This window comes from Trachurus japonicus, chromosome 5 (genome assembly GCF_045865225.1).
Source record: "Trachurus japonicus isolate A0001 chromosome 5, Traja_1.0".
Taxonomy (NCBI): Eukaryota; Metazoa; Chordata; class Actinopteri; order Carangiformes; family Carangidae; genus Trachurus; species Trachurus japonicus.
In genome coordinates this window covers 3,456,383-3,466,180 of record NC_140911.1, presented here as the reverse complement: position 1 = coordinate 3,466,180, position 9,798 = coordinate 3,456,383, and the positions used below count along the sequence as shown (strand labels likewise).

General features: G+C 39.7%; 2 protein-coding genes across 3 annotated transcripts in view; one reads left to right on the top strand and one right to left on the bottom strand.

The window, feature by feature from the left end:
• Nucleotides 1-221: 221 nt before the first annotated feature.
• On the bottom strand, nucleotides 222-4,006 carry LOC146986799 (insulin-like growth factor-binding protein 6). The gene is made up of 4 exons (XM_085777968.1): nucleotides 3,148-4,006; nucleotides 1,862-1,890; nucleotides 1,573-1,692; nucleotides 222-412 (listed from the first exon to the last, which is right to left on the bottom strand). Exons 1-4 carry the CDS (start codon nucleotides 3,518-3,520, stop codon nucleotides 314-316), a joined length of 621 nt encoding a protein of 206 aa, XP_085634094.1. The 5' UTR covers nucleotides 3,521-4,006; the 3' UTR covers nucleotides 222-313.
• A 3,000-nt stretch (nucleotides 4,007-7,006) lies between these two features.
• The window catches only part of LOC146986798 (SPRY domain-containing protein 3-like), a 51,277-nt gene continuing 48,485 nt past the window's right edge, over nucleotides 7,007-9,798 (top strand). Inside the window, exon 1 of one of the 2 annotated variants that reach the window (XM_085775675.1) lies at nucleotides 7,007-7,127. The gene's annotated coding sequence lies outside the window, so the exon portion shown is untranslated. Of the gene's footprint in view, nucleotides 7,141-9,798 lie in introns of both variants that reach the window. The other variant, XM_085775676.1, reaches the window with a different exon arrangement.

Genomic DNA, 9,798 nt, shown 5'->3' with positions numbered 1-9,798 from the left:
GAGAGACTCTGAGACTGATGCTGATTGGTGGAGAGACTCTGAGACTGATGCTGATTGGTGGAGAGACTCTGAGACTGATGCTGATTGGTGGAGAGACAGAGCTGCTGCTTCTGTGCAGATGGAGAGTTTCTCACTTCCTGTGTGGACTCGTGAGTGTGTGTGATGGTTGTGATGATGGTGATGGTGATGTCCTTTTCCTTTCCTTTCCTTCTTTTCCTTTCCTTTCCTTTCCTTCCTTTCCTTCCTTCCTTCCTTCCTTCCTTCATCTTCTTGGTGTCACACTGCTGCAGTCTCCTCCGGCCTCTCTGCGTCCTCAGCAGCCTTTCTGTTTGGTTGCCGAGGACAGCAGCGGCATGCCGTTCTCATCCACACACCAACACTTCCCACGCTGCTTCCCTCGAGACGACCAACACTGTGCACAAATCAAATCAAATCATCAAATTTAAATGAACTTGTTATTTTGTCCCACACAAGGGGAAGTTTGTCTTGGGCAAGGGAGTTGTAACAGCTGCCTTGTACTGTACATGCAATACAGTACATACGTACATACACAGTACCAGAGATGGACAGAGTACTCAACCGCAGTTCTTGAGTAAGAGTACAAATACTACTGGTCAAAATTGACTTTGTTACAAGTAAAAGTAGCTCAGTCGACATGTTACTCGAGTAAGAGTAAAAAAGTACTTGCTTTTAAAGGTACTTACGGTAAGTATCCAAAAGTACATGCTTTTAAATTTACTTTAGGTAAGAGTAAGAGTAAGAGTATATTTCTTATTTTTCACATCAATGAATTACTATAATTTTTTCTAAATGAATTTAAGGACCTTTTAACTCTTGTTTCTGAGAATTAACTCTTTGAAACCAGCTGCACTGATGTGCTGCTTTTAGGGGTTAGGGTTTCCTTCTTTGACAAACACAGCTTGTGTCCAATAGGATTTTAGAAAAAAAAAAAAAAAAAAGAGCAGACCTGAAAGTAAGTACTTTTCAGCCTTCCTAGAAATTAACTCGAGTAAAAGTAAAAATATTTGTCTTGGAAATGTATTCAAGTAAGAGTAATAAGTACCAAAGAAATCTAATACTCAAGTAAAGTACAAATCCTCTGGATATGCACTTAAATACAGTACTCAAGTAAATTTACTCCGTTACTGTCCACCACTGCCCAGTACATAACATATACTAAGACAGTAACAAAGGCAAACATATCCAAGAGAAGAGAAAGAAAGAAAGAAAGAAAGTGCGGGGTGCAATAAATAGTTTAAAATACTTATAATACAAGTTCAAATAAAAACATACTAAAAACTAAAAGAAAAAGCAAGGCAAACCGGATGTAATCATATCAATTACATCCGGTTTGCCTGTCCACCTGCTGGCTTACACCAACATCCCCTGCTTTTTCAACAAACAAACACACACACACACACACACACACACACACACACACACACACACACACACACACACACACACACACACACACACACACACACACATACAATAAGATCAAACACAACCTACATCTCCTCCACAACTTCTCCACAACTTCATTATTCAGGTTGGTTGACGCTCGCTCACCTGCTTCTTCCTGAAGAAGCCGCGCTTGTCACAGTTGGGCATGTAGATGTCGTGGTTGGACTTGAATAAATGTGCATCCAGACCCTGGATCAGTGTCGTCAGCAGCTTACGGCACGGAGCCTGTGGAGGAAGTTCAACAAAAACACATGAACACAACACAACACAACACAGAAGAAAACATGTAAGTGCACGTCGTCGACTCGTCGGTCTGACTCCAGGCTGCAGATGCAACGGCTGCACTGAAGCAGAAGAAGCAGAAGCAGAAGAACAAGGATTTTTGTTTTCTTACCTCCTCTGGATTCTCAGTCGGTGCAGGATCTGGAATCAGAAACGGGAATTAAAAATGTGAAGTTGGAACAAGATGAACAAGACTTGATAGTGAGGCTCCTTCACGCTCTGTTATATGACAGATAACACAGTAGCAGTGCAGGATCAGTGTGTGTTGGTTCTACTGAGCCATAAAAGGATCTGTTTTCTTTTGTTTTTTCATCGCCATATCTCCTGTTTTCTGATGTTCTCTATCTCAGCTTGTGCAGAACTCGGCAGCAGTTGAGCCATGGAAAAGGGGGGGAAAAAAACAAAAAAACAACCTCTCAGTGAGTAAAAAACAAGGGTGTTTCTCTGCTCAGATTTCCTCCTGACTATCACAAACTCGTGATCATGTCAGAGAGACAGAGAGACGGTGAGGATGAAACTCTGCCAAAACAAGTAAGAAAATAAAAACTTGTTTAGAAACGATGATCTGCCGCTCAAGTTACGACCTTAACGTGGAGCTTTTTTTTTTAGTTTGGAGCAGAGTTTCCATCTCAGATCGATTCATTTGAAGGATTAACGAGGCCCGAGGATGTGACAGTGTTTCACACAGGAAGCAAAAGTCCAGAAAAACACATCATTTTGCATGTTTTTCAATTGTTTTTTGTTGAGGTTGCAGTGTATATAGGTGCCTCGATGCTGTAGTGTAAGTTATCCCTATGTCTATGAGTTTTTCAGACCTCACAGGAATTAAAAATGTGAAGTTGGAACAAGATAAACCTGACTGTTATATGACAGATAACACGGTAGTAGTAGAGAGAGACAGTGAGGATGAAACTTTGCCAAAACAAGTAAGAACACTGCAAAAACTCAAAATCTTACCAAGAATATTTGTCTTATTTCTAGTCAAAATGTCTCATTTCTAGTCAAAACAAATCTCATTATACCTACAAATAAGAAACATGACATAAAAAGTAGCTTGTTTTTGACAGTTTTTACTTATTTCAAACATATTTTCACTTGAAATAAGTAGAAAAATCTGATAGTGGAGCAAGTTTTTCTTTCTTATTACAAGCACAAAAAAACCTGCTTTCACTGGCAGATTATTCTACTACAACAAGTGAAAATTATCTAAAAACAAGTTAATTTTTAGGTGATGAGTCTTATTTAAAGTGGAAAGAGATTAGTTTTGACTAGAAATGAGACATTTTGACAAGAAATAAGACAAATATTCTTGGTAAGATTTTGAGTTTTTGCAGTGAAAATAAAAAACAAACAACACAGCTCTGCTTCATTCATGCGTTGACGTGCACACACACTTACCTGCAGTGTTGGTGTGCACGGTGGGGTTGGCGCTGCTGGCGTTGCTGCAGACTCCTCTGCCCTCCAGCAGCGCTCGCAGAGGCCTGGGCTCGCCGTCCGGGGGGGCGCAGCGCAGACCGTGGGCGCAGCTCGGCGTGTAGACCCCACAGCGTTCTCCCAGAGCCGGGGCCGTGGCCGTGGCGTTGAGATCAGCAGCGGTGGCGGTGGCCGAGGGCGACGGCTGCTGCTGCTGCTGCTGCTGCTGCTGCTGTGAGGACTTTGCTTTGCAGGCTGCAGCTGCTGGACATCCTCTGGACGCTGTGGTCCGGCGCGTTGGGCTGGACAGAGCCGGCTGCAGGAGGAGCAGCACCAGGATGTTTAAAGACAGAAGCATCTTACACTGTAAGAGTTGTCTGTCCCCCCTCTCTCTGACAGATGTTCAAGAGTCCAGCCTCTGAGACGTCCTACTCTTAACTCTCTTAGCTCCCTCTGGGTTTTTTTGGGGTTTTTTTTGTTGGTTGTTGTTGCACTATCTCTGTTTAGTTGCACACACAGGCTGCAGTTTGTCTGTATGTGTGTGTGTGTGTGTGTGTCAAAGGGTTATATAATTCCCTCAAGCCAAGACAAAGTGATAATGAGGCTGACAGACGCCACTGGCAGCAGCTTTTAAAGAGCCCAAACCGGCGGGGGAAAGGTATGGGAGGGTACGTATGATGATGGAGAATGTTAGCTTTCCGTCTTATTTCCACACAGCAGAGCACACCCCGTTTCCCCTTGTCTCTGACACATACACACTCACACACTCACGCATGCTCATACCATTTGTTGTTTGTCATCCTGCGGGACAGTAATGTTTTCTCCACCGATTGCTGCTTATACTTCCCCTTTTGCTCTCTCTCCCCCTCTCACTCACTATCTCTCACACTATCTCTCTGTCTCTGTCTCTGTTTGAGGGTCGTTTTTCTCCAGAAGTGACACTTTCACATGTGTTTTTTTTTTTATATGTTGTTGATGATGTTTGTTTGAACAACCACAACAAAAAAGATGGCTGGTCGTTATAAATAATGTGATTTCTATTCCTGAAATGTAATAAAATCTGTCTTATATCATAATATCAGTGACTAATAGCTGAAGTTGAGAAGAATGACGTGCAAAAGTACTGTGTGTACTGTGATTTTATAACATTTGAGATAAGATGAGATGAGATAACATAAGATAACATAACATATAAGATAAGTTAAGATAACATAACATAACATAACATAACACAAGATAGATAAGATATAAGATAAGACAAGATAAGTTAAGATAAAATAACATAACATATAAGATAAGACAAGACAAGATAAGATAAGATAAAATAAGATAAGATAAGTTAAGATAAAATAACATAACACAAGATAAGCTATAAGATAAGACAAGATAATATAAATATAGATATAAGATATAAGATGAGATAAGTTAACATAACATAACACAAGATAAGATATAAGATAAGTTAAGATAAAATAACATAACATATAAGATAAGTTAAGTTTACATAAGATAAGACAAGACAAGATAAGTTAAGATAAAATAACATAACATAACATAACATAACATATAAGACAAGATAAGATAAAATAACATAACATATAAGAGAAGATAAGAGAAGATGAAATCTGTAGTGTATTTATTATATAATATATGAAACATATTCAAAACTGAACCCAGTAAAAGTCTTGACTCAACAATCTGTTAAAAAAAAAAAAAAAACTCTGATTAAAAACGTTCACATGAGTTCTTTTTTTTTTGCCTCTGAATGAGGCAACTATGGAAAAGTTGAAACACCCGGGAGTCAAACACTCGATCAGGTTCCTTCCACCTTTTGCCCTTGTTTTTGACATTATGACTTTTCTTTAAATAGAAACAGAGGAAACAAACGCTGTGCTGACAGAGTGGATTTACAGAGTCTGTAACTGCGGGGCTAAAGGTTCAGAGGAGCTGACGGCTGAAGGAGTGCCACTCAGGCCTTGATGACTAAGACATTAATAGCCACGAGGCTAAAAAGTCCCACCCTGTAAATTCCACCTCGAATGAGTCACAAACACATTAAATTAGAAAACAGGATGGCAGAGATCTGGCAGCTCGTCCTCCTCTTACCTGAGGTTTACCATACCTGACCTCTTCATCTCTGGTAATAGAGTACAGTGTCTGATATTACTCATGTACAGTAACAACACAGAAGCTGTTCACTAATTCTTAACTGTTTCGGTGAAGTAAACTTACAACTTATTGGACGCTGCGGTCGTATCCTGCTTTTTTTTATCAATAAAGTTTTTGTCATGTCAATTTTCTGCAAAGTTTACATCATAATATTGTGTCGTAGTTCGGTGTGTGAAATGTGTAAAGATGAACTCATTTGCTGATTCATCAACAGGATGAGCAACAGAGAATTATTCAGATTCATTGATATTAGATAAAATTAGACAGAGAAAAGGTTTGAGACGTGTTGTTGTAGAGTGTTGTTTAATTTCCACTCACCAGTCAGGAAGGAGTCAAACATCCGTCCTCAGAGACAACAGAAAGAAAGAAAGAGTCTTCCAACAGTGACCTTCGGTGGCCCTGAGGGCTCAACACACTGCAAAGACACAAACATGAAACAAATTCAGAAAACAGATTCATCAATTTGACAAACACGTGAGCTCACAACAACAAACTCACAACACAACAGAACAAGTGTTTCCAGGGGGCACGATAAAGTGACGGACTGGTCTGGGGCTTTAACTTTAGAAGTTGTGCAGACAGCTTCCTGTTAGTGGGTTTGACAATAAGCTGAGTTTGTTTGGTTTATTATAACGTCAAGTTCAAAGTTCAAAGTTGCCATATGTGTGACACTTAATATTACAACAATATAAACATCTATATGAGGATATATGTTCAAAACATGGATAACATATAGGCTAGTAAAATGTGCATGTGTAGTGTAGGCTACATGATGTACCTGACCCCTGGCTTCAAAAATATCTACATAACCATAAATGTTAATGATATTTAATCTATATAAACAATGTGACCGTATATAAAAAGTATGAAAATTCCTTCCAACACCTTGAAGTCTCTTCTGATCAGAACTCATGAAGAATCTCGTGATGATTTTCTACTTTAATTTACAAATATTCATCTATTCCTGCCTCTCATTTAATTTTAACACCATCTTTTAAAAGGTAATTTATTACCACAAAAAAAGGTATTTTTAACACTTTAGGTGACCAGTTGTGCACCAGTTCTTTGATTGTCAGGCATTTGTACTGGGCTTTTACTTACTTTATTTGACTTTTCAATGGTTGTGCTGTTTGTTTAAAGCAGAAGTAAGCGATCCGGTCGTTTTGGCTAACTTCTTGTCAGCCGATGGAGTTAGCAGTCCCCGCCCTCGTCCCTATCCTCATTGGATAAAGGTTGTAGGATACAAGGAAAGTTTTCTCCTCGGCTTACAGCAGAGCAGAGTGACTGACAGACCCGTGTTTCGGACCAAACACTCTATATAAGTGATTGCTGTCGGAAGATATAACTATTTAAGACTTATATTAACACAAACATTCCGCTTACTTCTGCTTTAAGTCTCTGTTTTCACATTATTTTTTATCTGCACAAGCACCTTGTAACTAACTATGTTAAGGAAGGTGCTATATACATACCGTTTGTTATTTTTATTATGTAAAATAAAAATAGGTTTCTTTCTGTGCTTATAATTTCAGGTTGATGTGTGTGTGCAGGTCATAGGTGCAGGTCAAACACGAGCTGTGTTAGTAACACTCACACACTCCCAGTCGGCAGCGCACAGGTTAAAGGCCTCAGCGGGTTTGTGTTTTCCTCGGCTCTGATTGGCTGAGAGCAGTGAGAGGGGGCGGGACTTCCGGCGGCGCAGGTTGGACATAAAAAAAGTGACAGACTTCAAGCTCCTTACAAAACTGGAAGGAAAAAAAAAAGCCGGAGGACGAAGCGTTACAAGTTTTAACACAGTAAGGAACCAACGTAAGACAAAACGGAGGCTTCGGACAGTTTGTTGTGTGAGCTACATTCACGTTTTCACGGTTGTTTTATTAACCAAAACAAAGCGACAACGTTAAGACGCTGAGCAGCTAAACCGGCCAACACAGTCACTGCCTGCAGTTCGGCTAATGCGATGCTGCGTTCGAGGGGCGCTCGGAAATTACTACATCGTGCAAGTGAACACGCAAACAAGTGAAAATATGAGGCAATAGTTCGTTTATTTTATCCACGTAATTTGAAATAAATCACCGAGTTTAAGCCTCAACTGGTTTATTATTTAGTCACTTTCCGTTAAGGCCGCTGTTTGTTTGTTTTTCACTGCTCATGTTTTTAGGACGAATCGATTCTCTCTTCTCTCTTTCGCTCTCTCTCTCTCTCTTTTTTTTTTTTTAAAGCGAAACAATAAACCGGTTTCAGTGAGTCATCATCCAACTTTGATTGAGTTTAAGTTAAAAATAAATGAATAAATAAACAAACAAACACAATACACTCTTGAACGACAGAACTGTAAAGGTGCGTTTAGCTACCTGAGTCACACTTATTACGTCATAACCTGACACACACGGGGGAAAAGCCCAACACATGACACACACGAACACACATGTAACTGTAAAGGTGGAGGAAGTGCTCACTATTTATATGTTTAAGTGCTAACTGTGCAAAACATGTTGGTACAAGTAATAATTATGCATTTAAAGTGTTATTGAAGTGAGTTATTATTCAGTATTAGGATAAAATGTGATTAGATTAATTACTATAATTAACAGAAGGCCATTTATTATGTAGTTATTTAGACCACTCAGTTAGTTATTCTGCATAGGGGCCCATTTCTGAATATGAATATATGATGAAATGAATGTAGGCCTAACGTCAGAATAACAAAACACAATGCACACACAGTATGTCAGTGTAGAGATGAATGGACAAACAGAAAGTAGTCATCAGTTACTCTGATGATTGATTAATTGCTTATCGTGAAGTAATTTGCATAAAAATACCAAATAGCTGTTAATCACACGTCAAACACAGAATTTGTTGAGACAGCTATAGCTATGTGATTTGACTATTTGTAGTTTTGGCATTTATTGGACTAATTTATGAGCTGACAAATTGATGGACGAACCACAAGGTTTAGCTGCAGATCCTGTTGTTACCTGTCGGTATCAGTTCCAGGTGTATTAGGTGTGTGAAGGTGTCGGAGCATCAGGCCGAGTCCAGACCAGGATCAGGTTCATCGAGGCCGGAGAAATGTTGCTTCAGATTTTTTCAGTTGTGGTAAAAGTGTTTTTTTCAGACCAGGTCCAAAACAAAAACCTTGTCACATCTCAACTAAAGTAACTGAGAAAAGCTGCAACAGCAACACCATGCTGCAGTTGGTTTTGTTTTCATTGTGTGTATGTGTGTGTGTGTGTGTGTGTGTGTAGTTTGTGTTATCATGGCAGAATGTGGTCATGAAACACCGACTTCACCCACTTCAGTGGAAACAGAGGAGGTTTTAATGAACCTGAACCGAGATACCGACACAAAACTTCACCTCAGCTTAGAGATGTTCCCACAACATTATTACCTCCTGATACGGATACTGATACTGATACTGATACCAGCGTGTTATTAAAAAATAACATTATATATATTATTACAAGGCTGCATGGATGTGACATGATCGTTATAGTTGTAAGGCTTGGTCCAGGTTAATCCCTTTATAAAGAACATGAATGAATACAGTACAAAGAGACATTTAACTTTCTTTGATTGTCTATTTTGACAGTCGGACACAACTGAAGAAGATCAAATATAAATGTAGGAATAGATAACGATTCCTTAAAAAGTGCATTAGTGCAGCCTCAATGGGTGTTTTAAACACGTGTGAAAATGATAAATTGTTTAGTTTTTCAGTTCGTACCGTTCGCAGATGCGTGGTACATCTTGTTTCCATGACTCGCGATTTGTAAAAATGAAACTCTAAACTTTAACAACGGAGATACAAATACACAGGTTATGGGGCGGTGCGTGGCGCAGTGGGTAGAGCGGCCGCCCCATGTAGAGGCTACAGTCCTCGCCGCAGGCGTCCCCGGTTCGAATCCCGCGTCGGGCAGACCTTTCCTGCGTGTCATTCCCCCTCTCTCTGCCTCCCCATTTCCTGTCTATCTCTACTGTCATCACTATCAAATAAAGGCAAAAAGCCGAAAAATATACTTTAAAAAAAAAAAAACAAATACACAGGTTATACATTTTATATCGTTTGTATTTTCAACTCTCTGCAAATAATAGAAAATGAAAGCGTGGCTGCCCAGCTAACCATGGGAGCCTTTTTTTTTTCGGAGTGAATTGAGATCCGGCTGTGTCCACATAACAAACGGAGTTCGACTGTAGCTGAAGAACTGAGTCCCGGTGCGACGCGTTAGTCAGAGTTAACGGAGCTAACTGGTTTCAACAGATTCCTGATTCCCGGATCAGTGATGACCGATACCGATGCCGGCATTTTCAACAGCATCTGAGGCAGGTATCGAAACAGATCGGCCTCAGGTGTTAATATAAATGTTAAAGGGATAGTCCAACATTTAGTCAGATCCTCCTCTCACTATAATCCCTATAGTCACAGCAGTAGGTTCATCACCTTTAATTATCGGTGCATGTTGT